The 18064-nt window shown below is 36.6% G+C and overlaps 1 protein-coding gene and 1 long non-coding RNA gene across 7 annotated transcripts in view; one reads left to right on the top strand and one right to left on the bottom strand.

The window, feature by feature from the left end:
• Positions 1-381: 381 nt before the first annotated feature.
• mapk10 (mitogen-activated protein kinase 10) overlaps positions 382-18064 on the bottom strand; it is a 70576-nt gene continuing 52893 nt past the window's right edge. For 2 of the 6 annotated variants that reach the window (XM_057818474.1, XM_057818472.1), the window contains exons 11-14: positions 14989-15015; positions 11774-11837; positions 9324-9401; positions 382-6233 (exon numbers count right to left, since the gene is read on the bottom strand). In XM_057818474.1, coding sequence (XP_057674457.1) covers positions 6091-6233; positions 9324-9401; positions 11774-11837; positions 14989-15015 — 312 coding nt within the window. In that variant the 3' untranslated portion in view covers positions 382-6090. Of the gene's footprint in view, positions 6239-9293; positions 9402-11773; positions 11838-14988; positions 15016-18064 lie in introns of all 6 variants that reach the window. The other 4 variants (XM_057818476.1, XM_057818475.1, XM_057818477.1 and 1 more) reach the window with 4 other exon arrangements.
• LOC130905273 (uncharacterized) overlaps positions 1719-18064 on the top strand; it is a 69321-nt gene continuing 52975 nt past the window's right edge. Inside the window, exons 1-2 of the long non-coding RNA XR_009061077.1 lie at positions 1719-1779; positions 6017-6318. This is a non-coding gene — a long non-coding RNA (uncharacterized LOC130905273). The remainder of the gene's footprint in view (positions 1780-6016; positions 6319-18064) is intronic.

Here is an 18064-nt window from a genome sequence, read left to right as displayed (position 1 = left end):
ACAACAAGACACCTTTCACTGTGCGGTCATTTTAATCTGTTTGAGCGGGTTATTTGTGCGTTAATTGCGTCAAATATTTTAACGGGATTAATTTTAAAAATTAATTACCGCTTGTTAACGCGATAATTTTGACAGCCCTAATATATACATATATACATACATACACACTACTGTAGTGTATCATATCAGATTTTTCATTATGTACAATCCGGTTCAAAAGTTTGGGGTCAAAGCGACCCCAAACTTTTGAACGGTAGTGTATATAGATATAGATCTATCCATATCTGCTGTCATACATAAGCCGCATGGAAGATGACTGAATAAATGCTAAAGAAAATGCTATATTATTTAACTGCAAAACTGAAAAGACAAGCCAACAACTTTGTCCAAGATCAAACATTTTGTTTATTTTCAATCACATACATTACATACTATTGTTTTGATTTTTACATACACAGTTCCTTTAAAATGTGGAGTAACAGCTCTCAGTTTTCAGCTCTTTTTTCATATTTTGCAATTGTTTCGGACGTATTTTTGCCTTAAGCTTTGAGATCGTCAGCGGGAAACTTTTTTTTTTCTTCATTTATTGTCAACCCAACAGAATGATTTATGGAAACAGTAGATGAAGGAAAACAGAAGAAAATCAACTGGTACAGATGATCTGTACATCAAATTATTTCAATTTTCAGTTAAGATGCTAGCGTTGCCGCTCTTGTGTCAGCTTTTATTGCATTCTTGGATTGTTTTTATTTACAATATGACAACAAAAGTGTTTCTCCCGAAATATTTTCTGGTGACAAATATATAAAGATCCCTATACTCAGAAAAATGAGTACTTGTCACTCATTTAAATCAGGTCTTGGGAAACTTTTTGTCCTCTAATAGTTGAATTACAGTATATTATAAATGGAAGGCTGGCCGGATCAAGTGCTCTCTCCAGGCTTCATATGAGCCCAAGGTTCTTTTTACTTAAATCCTACATATCAATGTGACTATACATGTCAGCTTTATGTATTTTTTTACTCGAACACAGATGCATCCACATCCGCACACGTGTGACGCATTCCTATTCCCCAAAGGAAAACAAATCAGCACAAGATTTTTAAAAAGTTGTGTTTTCCGATTGTGTTGACTTGCTGGTTTATTTCAAAATGCACTTTCGCACATACAAGAGCAATCTCGCACACATTCACACATCCTAATCATACAGATGACAAATGATTAGTTTCTACTTTTACATTCAGTGCTGGCAAGGACCCAAAATGTCTTTAATACAGAGATGTGTTGTTGTTGTTGTTGCCAAAATGATTTGAATTTAAAGAAAATAAGTAAAACATATATCAGTAAAATATTTTTTATTTGAATTAAAAAAAAAAAAAAAAAAAGTGAAATGTCCATTCTGTATGAATTGATTTTTCTGTGTGTTTCTTGAATTTAAATTCATTTCTTATTTGGTGGGAAAAAACACTCCAACCACAACAACACAACGAGGAACTCACGCTAGAGAAATTAAAACAAAATAAAATGAAATTGGTACATAACTTATAAAGATACATAATTCAGTGCTTAATGGTTTAAAAATGTCCAGGAAAAGGGAAAAAATAATCCTTGTAGTAACCCTGTTTAAAGAGAGAGAAGTTGCCTCGACCCACCGGACCCTGAACGCAACACCAAAACCGGATTACAGTTTGTTTGTTTGTGAGACAGCATCCTCTAGCAGACTATCCAAGGTACTGCAGGTGTACGTCAAACTGACATTTTTTTCAAAGGGGAGCTCCGGTAAGTAAATGGTCATGTTTTTCAAATTTTAAACCATGATTTAAACTAATATTAAACGAATATTAAAGCGTTTGAAATAAACAGAACAGTAAAATGATAATCGAAAATAAATTGCTGTTTAGCCATGCAATGAGATGGAAGATGAAGTACAGAAAAAAAGCTGTTTCTAACAGACGGGACCCCAAACTTTTCATATTTTAGGTTTCAATTCACTTTTTGCTAGTTTTAAGGCAAAATAAGTCATGTAATATGCAATTTAAAACAATCTAGTTTTGTCACTCACTAGCAAAAGGCACGTGCCTTCGCCAGCTAGCAGCAACCCCCCAAAAGGTGAAACAATACTGAGCAATAGTCTAAAAATATCCGATTAAATGTAATTCAATCCAGAGACCTAACGGTTTCCCAAGACATTTTGCACTGTAAATGACATGGAATTTGAGAATTGGAGCAGTTTTCATTTTGGCTCAAAATGACATGTCATTTTATGTTTTAAGGGTACCACGGATAGAAAGACATGTAGGTCTACAAAGATGAATATTAGTACTCCGAGTTATAATAATTTGGTATTAAACCCCTCTTAATGTTTTCGTTTTAATAAAATTTGTAAAAAAAATAAAAAATAAATAAAAAATACAAAATGAAACTAGTAGCTAACCATTGTTGTTGACGTCGCAGGGCGGTGACGTCACATGGTGTGGCCACGCTTTACTCTTTAACTATGTAAGGTAGGGATTTAAATACACCACAAGGTGTCAATGGCGAGTTTTAAATTAGAGCTAAAGCCAATGAGTCCATTTTGTCTCTTCACTGACATGTAGTTTCCTTTTTAACGGGTCCATTGACCCCTGTGCCTCATTTGTATGTTGTCTTCACAACATACAAGACTTCTGATAATGGCTCCCAGCATTATACTTTGTATATTGTAACTAAATATTGTCATCCAATGTATTTGTTGTGCTAAACGAGTTGCTAAAATGTTTAGAGTTTGACCAAAGTCTGATTAAGTTTTATGTGTATTTTGAATATCTATTTTGATTGTGAATTTCTGAATGCCAGTTCTCTTTGCATTGTTGTTTAGCTGTGTGAAAATTGTAAAACAGTTGCTGAAGCTTATGCCAATAAACGGATGCAAATAAATCTGAACGCCTGTGTCCACTCTCCTTTCTCTCTGCCTTTCACCCCACTATGGATTAAAGGCAAAGTAAGGCGTCAGTCAAGGGACAAAATACACTCATTGGCGTGATCCCTAATTTAAACCATGGCATTGACATCTTGTGGTGTATTTAAATCATTACCTTACATAATTAAAGAGTGAGACTTTTTTTTTTTTTTTTTTTTTTTTGGTGACACGTGGAATTCCCGCAGCGTGGCAATATGACGTCACCGCCCTGCGACGTCAACAACAATGGCAACCTACTAGTTAAAATAATTTTACAAATTTTAATGAAGCGAAACCATTAAGAGGGGTGTTAATATCAAATTGTAATAACTTGTACTAAGATCTTAGATTTATCTTTTAAGAACTACATGTCCTTCTATCTGTGGTTCCCTTTATTCATTTTACAAAGGCTTTGGAAGGTGGTGATTATCTGTTGATCTGCTCTATCAACGGGCAGGCCAAAATGAGAGGGAAAGTCCACATAAAGTCCTTTAAAACAGCAATTTTAGCCCGATTGTGAGTAATGACTTAACTTTGATTAGCATCTGTCATGGTGTTGGGCCATATACAGTTGGCTTTAACATTCACAGTGACTGCAAATGTTAAGTGAACTCATGCACAAGTGCAGCATTTGGCAGGAGTCGGTTGGCAAGGTGCATCAACAATGAAAAAAAAAAACAAAAACACTGTACACATTTTAATTAAAGCAACACTAGGTAACTTTTCAGTTTTGGTTGATTTTAGCGACGCCGGTGGACAAAAACGATAGTGTTTTGCCTTAAGGAAGACTGCGTTTCCTATGAGGACCAGCACACACTCGCACAGTGTTGTGAAATCATTATCTCCTGGTCGCTTGTAGATGGATGAAAATACATTTCCAGCAGCTGTGTGATGGTTAGCATCTGTGTGGCTTAGTGTGGCTAAGCGAAAGTATCGAGCGAAAGCCGGGCCAGTGTAGCATCCCTTTTTTTCCTCCTCAGACAAAACTTTTTGTCTATTTTGTTGCTCTGCCATCTTTGCAGAATTCGCGGGAAAGCGTTCGTATAGACTTATCGCATAGTCTTTATGATGAATGGGGAAAGGGGGAAGTGACGTATGCCGTTAAGCAATCAGCATATTTGTCGTTTTTTTGTGTGGCAGAGTTCCAGCAGAGTTCCTGACACATTCCTCAAACTTAATTAGTGCCGGTGAAAGGGATACGGACCCCCTCAAGATATAAAAGAGGTGTCAGTCAACTAGTTTTCAGTTGACATATCATCACAGATGTTATGGAAATCTTTTATAATGGTTGAAAAGTTACGTAGTGTTGTTTTAAATGTAATTATTTTAGGTCTTTTTATTTTTTTCCAGTTTTATTTGTTCCATTTTTAAGTCAACCATATTTAATCACAAAAAATATATATACGGTGCCCTCCATAATTATTGGATTTATAATAATAATGTGTTTTTTAGCTTCTAATATTTTTTTTCTCTTAATAATATGGGACCTTAATGGTAAAAAATTGTGCATTTATTCAGTGGGGAAAAAATCCCACATAAAGAAAGTTGCTGTCTACACGCCAACAAGCTGTTTGGGGAGCATGCATGGAGAAAACCTTTCCTCACTCACAATCATAAACGCAAACGTCTGGAGTTCGCCAAGCGGTATTGGGGCTTCAACTGGGACCGTGCGCTTTGGTCAGATGAGACCAAGATTGAGCTTTTTGGCAACAAACACTCTAAGTGGGTCTGGCGTGCCACGAAAGGTGAGCATGCTGAAAAGCACCTCATACCCACTGTGAAGTATGGGGGTGGGTCAGTGATGCTGTGGGGCTGTTTCGCTTCCAAAGGCCCCAAGAACCTTGTTAGGGTGCATGGCATCATGAATGCTTTGAAATACCAGGACATTTTAAATCAAAATCTGTTGCCCTCTGCCCGAAAGCTGAAGATGGGTCATCACTGGGTCTTTCAGCTAGACAATGACCCTAAACATATGGCCAAATCTACACAGAAATGGTTCACCAGACACAAAATCAAGCCCCTCCCATGGCCATCTCAGTCCCCAGACCTCAACCCCATTGAAAATCTGTGGGGTGAGCTGAAGAGGAAAGTACAGAGGAGAGGACCCAGGTCTCTGGATGATTTAGAGAGATTCTACAAAGAGGAATGGCTGAAGATCCCTCTTTCTGTCTTTTCCCATATTGTGAAACATTATAGAAGATTAGGTGCTGTTTTGTTGGCAAAAGTGGGTTGTACAAAGTATGAACACCAGGGGTATTTGATGTCGAATAATTATTTCTTTATGTGGGATTTTTTCCCTACTGTATAAATACACTTGTATTGAAGGTTGGATTTTTCTCTTTTTTTCCATTAAGGTCCTATATTATTTAGGGAAAAAAAAATATTTTAAGCTAAAAAACACATCTTAACCAGGGGTGCCAATAATTATGGAGGGCACTGTACGTATTTAATCTTACTGGGATTTTTTAATTCTTTTTATTTTTTACGTATGTCGTGTTTTATTATTTATTTCAAAATAAATGACAAATTTATATGTCTAAAAATGCAGTGGGGTGGTTCAAGGTTGCCTTTTTTTTTTGCATAATAGAGTCAAAAAAAAAAAAAAAAAAAATTACTAAAATAAATTCCAATGAAAAATTAGAAGCTTCCAGCATACTGGCCGTTAGTCCCACTCCGTGTTCCCTTCAGCTATACACAATTACATTATTTACAGGACGGTGTGTTTTTGAACACACGCACACATTTGAAGGGTGGTTTTGGAGAAACTACAGCAGAGAGGTCACATGATTAGGACAAAGACGGGAGCGTATAAATGCTTTTTGTGGGCGACCATTTGAAATGGGGCGCAGGGGGAGCAGCAGCCAGCCAGATTGTGATGCATTTACGTTTAAAGGAGATGCAAGTCAAAGCCGCTTTTTGTTTGCAATACATGTGGGCTAATATAAGCAAAGCAACTAGAGGATCATCCACATTAGAGAATATCTTGACGTACCACTGCTGTTTTTTGTTCAGCATGACAACGCGCAGGCTTAGTCGTCTCCTATTGATTGTTTAACCCCTTTTTTTGTTTCCCAATAGCGCCCCCTACCCCTCGCCGTTCTTCGTCTTCCTCAGCGGCGGAAGAAGGCGGGGTTGCGCAGGCAGGCGGCTAGTCACCTGCAGCACCCCAGCGGTCCCGCCGAGGTCTCCAGGCTGCTGTCGGTGTCTGAGGCCAGGGTCTGGTCGGTGGACATGGACGAGATGTCGTTGATGGACGAGGACGGAGGGAGGCTCTCGCTGCTGTTCATTGCTGCACCTGCGCTGAGGGAAGCAACGGCGGCGCCGGGGTTATAACGAACCAGAGCGCCCATGCCGGCGCTGAAACCAATCGTGCTAAATAGGTAAGGGGGGGGAAAGCGCGGGAACAAGTACAAGGTGTTGGACGTGTACACATCACAGTGTGGCTATTAGGACTTCGGTTCGCTGGGAAACCAAAGGCTACAGTAAGCTAGTGTTTTCCTGATCTGATACTCAGTAAGATTTTTTAAGTATTGGACAGTATTGGATTGGTCACGAGTTCAGGGCCGATTAAAATTCCTCGTGTTTACAGCATTGTCTTGCTTTTCAGCTGCTGTTAAATTAAATTACTAGGCAAACATGTACGTTGTGTGTAGGTTTGGGCATCGTTTGGATTTGAACGGTTCCAGTTCCGATTCCATGTTTCGATTACAGTTCCAAACGATTCTCGATTCCGATTCAGGCAGGGTAAAAAAAGTTGCATGGTATATATTAATTTCTTAGCTTCTCGATTATTCTTTAAATTGTATGAACTTTCAATTAACTTTGCTATGAAATTTTCACATGGCCATTCTTAACTTGTATATAAACGTCATTCTGAACTTGAATATGATGAAGTTTCTTTCCACAGGAGTGCACTTTCACAAGTATGTTCATTTTTCAAAAGCTCACGGGGAAAACATTTACACATATTCTTTTGTCTATGTTTTAGAGTGTCTTATGCTGCAGGCATTTTTACATGTTATTGAGCTCCCACTATTGGCCTAATCTGGTGCAGAATATCAAACAAAAATCAACTTGTAAAACCCTGTCCAGATTAGCAGCGGGTACAGTATAAAATCAGAAACAGTTTTTGTTGAGGAAAATGATCATTTCGGCCTTTTCTCAAGCAGTAAGCGTGAGCGTTCTGGACAGATACTGTCTCCTACAGTGGAGAACACACGTTCACCGGGTTTGGATGAAGCTTGAATGCATAAATATGAGAAAGCGAGATCTGAAGGCAAAGGATAAGTCTTTCTTTCGTTCCACCCCCAAGCAGCAGGGTCCTCAGACAAAACAGCTGGTGGCTGGTGCTCACAGAAGAGTAGATAAATACATTTTTACGTATCACTTTAGTGAAGTATTTGGGAAAAAAACTTAATGATGCATGTTGATATGACGGAGTATTAGGGCCAAATTAATAAATTTTTAAAAAGGACTACAAGATTAGTCGTACTATTGCTCCGAGAAAAAGTCGCAAATATTACGTAGGGGTAAGGTAGCTGTGAGCTGCTCCGCACTTTACATATATGTACCTTAGCTGGGAGCTACGACGAAGCATTAGTATAAATTCTTCTATTCATTATGATTTGATGAGGCGAAAATAATAAGGATTTCATTTTCCTTATTTGTAAAACCCATTCTAAAACAAATGATGCTTTTAATACTGTTAATTTTAACGGAGGCGACAACGCACTCCGTAAAGTATGTAGCTGCTTATATAGCTACATTAGCTATATAAGCTATGCTTATCTCATACTATGCCATCCGTCCGTCCGTCCGTCCGTCCGTCCGTCCGTCCGTCCGTCCGTCCATCCATCCATCCAACCGCTTAATTCAGGGTCAGTTCGCGGGGGCAACAGAATAAAGACGTAATTTATTGTTTTCCTTACCTGGTTCTGACTGGTTAGAGGACCAGGGCACGTTTGAATGATATAACTGTGTTGCAAATGTTGCACTGAGCTTTTTGGTAATTTTTCTTTGTGAAGTTGAACCAAACTTTTGAGCGCCGCCGCACAGTGTCTGCGTTTGAAATCAAGTTACAATGCATCAACACACACTTCATGTGGCTTCTTCTTCGTGGTTTTCGGCAGCTATTTTTTCCGCTTGATTGTCAGGGCTTTGAAACTTGGAATCGAAAAAGAAAAATTCGAACGGTTCCGGGAGAATATTTGTCCCGAATCCCATCGATGCTCGATGCCCAACGCTAGTTGTGTGGGACTACTTCAGGAACCAATGATAGTAAAAGAGTATCGTGTACCATTTGTAAACAGGGCATTTATCGTGGAGGTACTTTAACACGAAAAATATGATTCGTCTTTTGGAGAGCATTTGTTTTTGATGTTAACACATGAATGCTAACGTTTTGAGGTATGTTTAGAAGTAGTGATGCACGATAATACATTTTTCAACCGATATCGATAACCGATAATTTCCTGCCCCTTCCACCCGATAACCGATAATGTCACGCCAATAATTCTATTCAAATATGTATGTAAAATTTTAAAGTATACAAAGATCAAATGTTACTGTGCAAAAGTGTAATTTAGTGCTTTTTGTTTTTGTTCCACATCAAATGTGAACAAGTAGTAAATTCCAACAACTAAACAATGGCAATGACGTTGTGCAATGGTAAGCTTTTGGCAACAATTACTTAGAGAGTAAACACCCAAGTTGCACAAAAATGCCTTTAAAAGTAAGCCATTCCTAACATATATCACATTACTACACTGCAAAAACACCTCCTTAAAACTAGCAGAATTGGACAAAACTGTTGATTGCGCACATTTGGAGGCTTAATCAAGTATATAATTATCGGATTGCATTATCGGTTGAATTTCATTTTATCTGGAATATCTGTGTGACGTCATAATTGCCATTATCGGCTGATAATTATCGGTGACCGATATTATCGTGCATCTCTATTTAGAAGTTTTAGTATTCTAGTATTTACATAGAAATGCGAACGCTATTTTTTTCCCAAAATGTCCACTTTGAGACTCAGAGTGAAATATTTTGTTTCCAGGTGTTTGTTTTTTCAGTGCTAAGATCTTCTAGAACATTAATTCATGAGCAACTGCTCAGACATCCCTTATAGATAAGTGAGCATTTTGACATGGACTGTACCCCAATTGGCCTCTCATTGTTTCCCAAAGAACTTAAGTCAACGAACATACAAACTACAGTATATTTTATAACTTAGACATCAACACATTTTTATTGTACATTATCACGTAGCTTCAAAGAAGACAGACGGACAAGACAATGGGGTGTGTGAATATTAGAGGGTCCAGTAAGGTTGTATTTAAAATTGACTTACAGAGCGATTAGGCTTATGCACTGAGAGTACCTGAAGGTGAAGGTTGTCCCTTCACTACGCCATTCTTCGTTCTCTCCTCAAAATTCATCACTTCTTTGTAGATCAACTCTGTGGGAAAATAAGCCGTAATGAATACTACTTCCACTACTCGTACCAGTCATAATTACGGTATTACTCCAGTACATCGCATTTGTACATAAATCGAGGATGTTTGAATTTATCCATTTGAATATAAATATATTTAAAGAAATTTATCAACTGATTTAAATGAGTTTATCACGAGTAGACGCCCAATCCATCCCACATCAAATGGATTGGACGTCTAGCGCCGTGAATGAGTGAAGAATATGTTTGTAAATTGATGATCCCCGATAACATGATTGCATATTAGTTTATCATTAAATGATGGATACATTAATAAATACAAGCCATCTGGTGAGGCTGAAGGAAAAAAAATTATTGAATTGTTTAAAAAAAAGAAAAAAAATCGTAATAATTAAAAAACAACAGAGAGCCTAGAATTGAGCCTTGTGTGACTCCTCTACCAGTTATGTATAGTATATTAGGTGTATTGTGGTTCGTCATGTATCTTTTTGTAAGAAAAAAAAAAAAAAATGGAAAAAAACTTTTGTCTAAATAAAACACTTTATAAGTAAATTTTAATTTAGCATGGGTAATGGATTAACATTATAAAATGTAACTCAATAAGTTGACGAATAAATAAAATATGTATTCAACTAACAACAATAGTATCTGTAATTATATCAGTGCTGCAACGATTATCGATTATTTGTTTCATTAAAGCGGCGTTGTAATGCTCTGTTTTGAAAGTATTTGCATTTATTTTTATTGATTTGGGTGGATACACTGCCCTCTAGTGGCAACAGTGAATATGACATAACTCATTTCACATGGCTGAATCCAGATGCTCCCTGTTAAGACCAAAATAAGCTAAGTTTTTGTTTGAGCTATTTTTTTTAATGCATTCGTAATTTAGTTTGTAGGTACATTTTAGGGCTGTCAAAATTATCGCGTTAACGGGCGGTAATGAATTTTTAAAATTAATCACGTTAAAATATTTGACGCAATTAACGCACATGCCCCGCTCAAACAGATTAAAATGACAGCAGAGTGTAATGTTGTTTTTTGGTGTTTGGCGCTCTCTGCTGGCGCTTGGGTCCAACTGATTTTATGTCTTTCAGCACCATGAGTGAGCATGGTGTAATTATTGACATCAACAATGGCGAGCTATTAGTTTATTTTTTGATTGAAAAGTTTTACAAATTTTAATAAAACGAAAACATTAAGAGGGGTTTTAATATAAAATTTCTATAACTTGTACTAACATTTATCTTTTAAGAACTACAAGTCTTTCTATCCATGGACGCTTTAAGAGAATGTTAATAATGTTAATGCCATCTTGTTGATTTATTGTTATAATAAACTAATACAGTACTTATGTACTGTAAGTTGAATGTATATATCCGTCTTGTGTCTTATCTTTCCATTCCAACAATAATTTACAGAAAAATATGGCATATTTTATATATGGTTTGAATTTCGATTAATTACGATTAATTAATTTTTAAGCTGTAATTAACTCGATTAAAAATTTTAATCGTTTGAAAGCCGTAGTATATTTAGCCGTTTTTTGTGGAAAGTGTATTTGAACCATTTCTTAAGAGCATTTTAAAAAAACGTTAGCATTTTATAACATTAAAGCTAGCAGACTTTTGCTATGTAAGCTAGCCAATTACTCATTTGTTGTATTTAGATCCTCATTTATTTATTTTTTATACCATTTGAGGCTCAGATTACAGTACTTGGGTATTCTAAGTAGTTCATCGATTAATCGACTACTAAAATAATTGATAGCAGCAACCCTAAATCATATAATATTAAACTACTTGTGCCGGTTTATTGGGGCCAAGGTTTGTTCTATCAAAACACCAGAAACCTCAAAATCAAGGCTTCCCCGTGATTTTTTTTCTGTATGCTGAATCGATTTATCGGCATTGCTCAGGTGAAAAAGTGAAAATCGGCATTTTCTATGCTAGTTGTTTGAGTTTCGAACTTTCCGCACTAAATGGAGGCCAACAGAGAGCAAACCCATGTAAAGCACACCCAGGCACGTAAAATACAACTGTGTAAAACTTCATCAAAATCCACCCAGCCGTTTTGGCATCCATAAAACACACAAAGACAGCAACACAGACAAACTCCCCTTTATAGAGATTATGATATCCAGCCAAAATGAATTCCTAATTGATATTCCGGGACATTATAATTTTTTTGACATCCAGCGCCTTGTTGAGGAATACTCAAAGTCACAACGTATCATCACAGCACATTAAGATTTATACATGATATCGTAAAGATTGAAAGTAACTGCAATATTTTAACTGCAGGAGACGCGTCGAACACAGACATACAGAGTTCCATTTATGTGAAAGTATAGATAAATACAAGATGCATCTCACCTTTCCACTCATCAATGGAGTGTTCTCTCTCATCGAGCTGCTTGTCATAGATTTGAGGTGGAGGCTGCAAGTTAGAAAGAAAGTATGACAGCTTTAGTCATTCGATGCCGTTAGTTGGGATCTTAACTACTATTTCATAGATTCCTAGCGCTAAGTCTCTATGTAAAACTTGAAGTCATTTCTGTAAAGTTGGCCCCCCATCCGACACAAATATATATATAAAAATAATGTCAATCGTTTGTGCTGTAAAAAGTTTCGTTTATGCTGATATTGTTTTTAAGATATTTACAAATTATTAGGGCTGTCAAATGATTAAAATTTTAAATCGAGTTAATTACAGCTTAAAAATTAATTAATCGCAATTAATCGCAATTCAAACCATTTATAAAATATGCCATATTTTTCTGTAAATTATTGTTGGAATGGAAAGATAAGAGAGGATGGATATATATATTCAACATGCGGTACATAATGACTGTATTTGTTTATTATACCAATAAATCAAAAAGACGGCATTAACATTGTTAACATTCTGTTAAAGTGATCCGTGGATAGAAAGACTTAGATAGAAATTTTATATTAAAACCCCTCTTAATGTTTTCGTTGTAATAAAATTTGTAAAATTTTCAATAAAAAAATAAGCTAGTAGCCCGCCATTGTTGATGTCAATAATTACTTACACAATGCTCATGGGTGCTGAAGCCTATAAAATCAGTCGCACCCAAGCGGCAGCAGAGGGCAGCAAAACTCCACAAAACACAATTAACAAGTGGGCATTTGACTGTGCTGTCATTTAAATCTGTCTGAGCGGGGCATGTGCGTTAATTGCGTCAAATATTTTGACGTGATTAATTAAAAAAAATAATTACCTCCCGTTAACGCGATAATTTTGACAGCCCTACAAATTATATAGGTCAATCTGAGGTCAACCAGCCCCCCATTTTGATTAACAATGGCTATAAATGGTGTCAATCGTTAATGCTTTGTTTGTGCTGTAAAAATTTTCATTTGAGCTGCTATCGTTTTATAGATATTGCGATATTAATTTTGAGTGCTGATGTCAATCGCAGCCCCTCCGTCGCAGCTGACGAAGCGTACCAACTCTCTCAATAACAGAGGGGTGTTCCAACAACTAGCATTAACGTAGCACTAACAAATGCCTCCCTTTTGGGTCCATTTTGCCATTGTTGGGAGGCTGCGTCATCACTTGAAATAATAGCTCAAAAAACAATAGCAGCATAAACGAAAATTTTTACAGCACAAAGTTGCACAAATGACTAACACAATGTTTAGCCACTTTTAATCAAAATAGGGGGCTGGTTGACCTCAGATTGACCTATAAAAGAATTGTGAATATCTCAAAAACGATAGAAGCACAAACAAAAAAATTTTCAGCACAAATCCAGTACAAATGAATCACATAATTTTTCTATAAATTTGTGTTTGATGGGGGGACTTCACAGAGGTCTTGAAGTCATTTACCAAAACACACACACACACACAATATGTATTGTTTTTGGGTTCATTTTTCCCCTCTTGCTATTCCTAGACATTGTGCTTTTGCGAACCAGCGCTTTGACTGATTGCACATACAGTGATACCTCTACATAAGAAGTCAATTTGTTCCAGGACCTTGTTTGTAAGTCAAAATAGTATGTCGAACAGGATTTTCCCATAACAATACAATATAATTCTATTAATTCATTTCACAGCCCGAAAACCTACACTAAATTCTTAAAAAATACTGTTGCAAATGGCAGTTCCACGGAGGAAAACAAATACCATATTGGCCTGAATATAAGACGGTGTTTTTTTGCATTGAAATAAGACCGAAAAAGAGGGAGTCGTCTTATATGCGCGGTCTAGACATTATACCCATTCACGATGCTAGATGGCGCCAGATATCATTGAAGCGATGTTCTGTCATGACAGATCTCAGCTACTCTCAAGTTTAACCAGTTTGCATAATTTTATTGCAATGTTTTTCCTTATTCAGATTTGTTTCAAGACTACAGTTACAGTTAGACTTCACTTTGATGGTTAATGCAGTTATTGCAATTTTGTTGTTTTATCACAATAGATTGGTTTATTTACATTTCAAAATCCAGAAGCCATTCATTTACGAATGTGATTGCACTTTAGTTTACATATTTAAATGTTCAGATATTAAGATTTGAATGAGGCAAAATAACATGCTTTTTCTCTCAAATATATTGTTATAATCATTTGTTTCGGATGTACTGTAATTAATTTGATGTTGAAAAAGTCTTTTTTCAAACTTGAGTCTTGAAAAAGAGGGAGTCGTCTTATAATCAGGACCGTTTTATATTCGGGCCAATACAGTAAATCATTAATAAAATACGAATAGTAATATAATAATAGTAATAGTAGGACATTTTACACTTTCTTTACTTTGTCCAGCTGCGGCGGACAGTGGGTATGTTGTGTTGCACAAGTTGACGGAATAAATAATTAGAAACCTGACGAAGCTGGCGAGTTCTATGGCGGTATTACCACAACAACAATTGTCACCTTAACTTTTAAAGACTGACGAACAGAGGATGACCGTCGAGAGTAAACATTCTACGGCCGTATTGTCGAGCCATTTCGCGTATCTGTACACCACGCTCATATTTTTCTATCATTTCCATCTTCATTTCAATGGTAAGCGTCACCTTTTTTCACCACCCGCACCAACATTGTTGGAACCCATGCTGATTTCTCTTACAAGAAAATCTGCCCTGCGTCAGTCTTGCGGGAGAACAAAGAAATTGCGGCGCTGTCATAAATCGTTGTATTTAAATCATGTCGTCAGATGAAGTAACAAATGGCGAGGCAAATTTTTCGTCGGATGTCGAAAAGATTGTGTGTCGAGGTACCACTGTATTTGCATACTTAAGAAACAAACGCAGACAAAACAATCAGTTTGCACTTTTTAACATGTAAAAGATGCACACAAAAACATGCTGGCATCAGAAGTACTTTGTATATAACCGCGTGGATTTACACAACACATAGAAATATACATATCACTTAGTGTTATGAAAACAATTTATGAAAAAGACAAGTTCTCGTGGCTCCTTCCATCTAGCTAATTGGATTTTTTTTTTCCTCCACAAAATAGTCACGTCCCAGGGTCACTTTTGAAATCCAATCAGCGTATTTTGTCAGGTGAAGGGAGGGAAAGTTTTGCAGAAGCGGTGGTGGTCATTTACCATGGATATTTGGATGAGATCCCTGGCCTTCATCAGCATGAGGTGACATTAGAGAAGGGGGAAAACAGCAGAACATGTGTTGAACAAGGCCACTCAATAGATATACGTATATACAGTCAGTTAACATCAGGCAAGCGCATTTCAAGGCAGGTATTTTAAAAGAAACAGAACAAATTCTCATTATTTTGAGGCTTTTTCCCAATCTCGGTGTCACCTCACACGAATGAGGCGCTGATGATGAAGAGCAACACAAAACAGCACAATGATAAGTAATCAGAAACTCTGTTTAAGTCGCTGCAAAATATGTTTCGGGACTGCATATATCAAAATTTCATCAATTTTGACAGCATTTTGTTGATATTTGCAAAGCCTATTGATTTTGTATCCCATCGTGGATTCTTGTTATCACTGGAACTGGGAGTTAGATGGATTGGTCGTCTAACAACAGCAATGGCAGCCAATATTATTTTAAGATTCTAACAATTGATCTGGTCAAATCCCTGTAGTTTTGCTCAAATCCCCTTATCCCCCACAATTTTTTCAGACTATAAGCCGCACCTGAGTATAAGTCACACCAGCCAAAAAATGCGCAATGGAGAGGAAAAAACATGTAGAAGTCGCACCGGAGTATTAGTCATATTTTGGGTGGAAATTCATTTGATAAAATCCAATACCAAGAACAGACACGTCATCTTGAAAGGTTACAAGACTACTTCAAGAACCAATTGATTTCGTAAGTAGATGCTCCACCAGAGGTGGGTAGTAACGCGTTACTAGTACTTCGTTAAATTTACTTGAGTAACTTTTTGAGAAAAATCTACTTCTAAGAGTAGTTTTATTAAGCTATACTTTTTGCTTTTACTTAAGTAGATGTGTGGAGAAAAATCGCTACTCTTACTCCGCTACTTTGGGCTACACAAGAGTCATTACATGTTTCCTCTTTATTCTGCATATTAAATTTGTTATAATTTTTTTGCCAGCGATTGCTAAGAGTAGAGACCTTCCTTGTGTATTACCGGTGTAGCTCTACCGATTTCACCAATGAGACATCGCAACAATAATCACATGACTCCATTATACCAATCTGACGCAAGCTTGCCATTTTATCTGCATGCCAGCCTGTTCAATCATGTGGCACCTGCTCTCAACATGATTCGAAAGCGCCGATTTTAACTTCTCTCCCAGTTTTTTTTTGCCACCGATTGATCATGGAAAACAAAAGATATGATCCTTTTAATTTCAAAATAGTAATTATTAGAGATGTCCCTATCAATCGGGATGCCGATCACATCATTTTCAAAGTATCGGAATCGGCAAAAAAATATCGGCCATGCCTTTTTAAATTTTTTTTTTTTTTTTTTTTTTTTTTAATTAAATCGTTTTCTAATTGTATTTCACGTTACAGACATAATATGTTACACTCATCCAGAGTCTTTACTTTAGGCTTAAGGTAGGGTTATCAAATTTATCCCGGTGGTAATTAATTTTTTAAAAATTTATCACGTTAAATATCTAACACAATTAATGCATGCGTTGCACGACCCACTCACGCATTGTCACGCTCAATCTGTAATGGCGCGGTTTTACCCATTTAGAGAGATAAAAGGAAACGTAAAATGAGTAGAGTGAATTTTGGCAGCCTTTGGAGCCTTTTTTTAATAGGCTAAAGCCTTACAATCCCTCTCCCTACAATTAGAAATAGAATGGGAAGCAATGTGGGGAAGCAAGGTAGTAATTGATCTTTTTTTGTAACACCTTATGTTATTTCCCAACGCAGAGACGATATATGAATTGGTAGCACTACGCACAGTCATGGTTCCACTTCCCATCATGCATTTGGATTGAATGGCTGCAGTATCATTTACTGAAAGCTCAACAAATACACTAGATGGCAATATTTAGTCACAATATACAAAGTCACAAGTCTTTCTATCCGTGGATCCCTCTCACAGGAAGAATGTTAATAATGTAAATGCCATCTTGAGGATTTATTGTCATAATAAACAAATACAGTACTTATGTACTGTATGTTGAATGTATATATTCGTCCGAGTTTTATTCATTTTTTTTCTTAATGCATTGCCAAAATGTATATGATCGGGAAAAATTGGAATTGAATCGGGGGCAAAAAAAAGCAATCGGATCGGGAAATATCGGGATCGGCAGATACTCAAACTAAAAAGATCGGGATCGGATCGGGAGCAAAAAAAACATGATCGGAACAACCCTAGTAATTATAAAGGAACACTTCAGTATTCAAACGCTGAACTTTTTTCCCCACCAGAGGGCAGTCATGCTCTTTGGACCAATAATGCTTCATTTATTTAATTTTTTTTCTATCGTCGGAATTCAATGATTTCTTGTTGTTGTTGTATTTCTTTGGCTTAACGTTGTTATGTAATGGCTTATTGTAAAGTATAATTTTAACGATAGTCCATATAAATAACTTTGTGCTCAGAAAAAAATACCATGGTTTAGAAAAAAATTAAACAAAAATATAACCAGTTACTAACAATGCTACTTGTACTTGAGTACATTTTTTGGGCGACTACTTTTACTTGAGTAATGTTATCTTGAAGTAACGCTACCCTTACTTGAGTAAAATTTTTGGCTATTCTACCCACCTCTGTGTACCACTGTAAACGTGAGAAAGGAATTCTTTTGTTACCATTTGTGCAGAGCCCCTAAAGGGACATTGACAGAAATAAAATCAATTTAAGCAATCTGGTAAACATTTGCATTACAAAGCATTTAAGCTAGAGGACGTTTGCTATGCAAGTTAGCCAATTGTTGTAAACATTAGCATTATATAGCATTTAAGCTAGCGGGCGTTTGCGATGCAAGTTAGACAATTGTTGCAATTGCAAGTTAGGCAATTGTTGTATTGTTGCAATTGACTAACTTGCATAGCAAACGTCCGCTAGCTTAAATGCTATATGATGCTACTGTTTACCAGATAGTTTCTGGTGCACACGAGAAACAATCTGGTGCGCACCAGATTGCTTAACTTAATTTTATTTCTGTTGAGTTTAAATGTGTGACTGCACGTCATGCTGTATACATTTCTGTCAGTGGC

The sequence above is a fragment of the Corythoichthys intestinalis genome, chromosome 17, assembly GCF_030265065.1.
Source record: "Corythoichthys intestinalis isolate RoL2023-P3 chromosome 17, ASM3026506v1, whole genome shotgun sequence".
In the NCBI taxonomy this organism is placed as follows: Eukaryota; Metazoa; Chordata; class Actinopteri; order Syngnathiformes; family Syngnathidae; genus Corythoichthys; species Corythoichthys intestinalis.
This window is presented reverse-complemented; position numbering and strand designations above follow the sequence as displayed.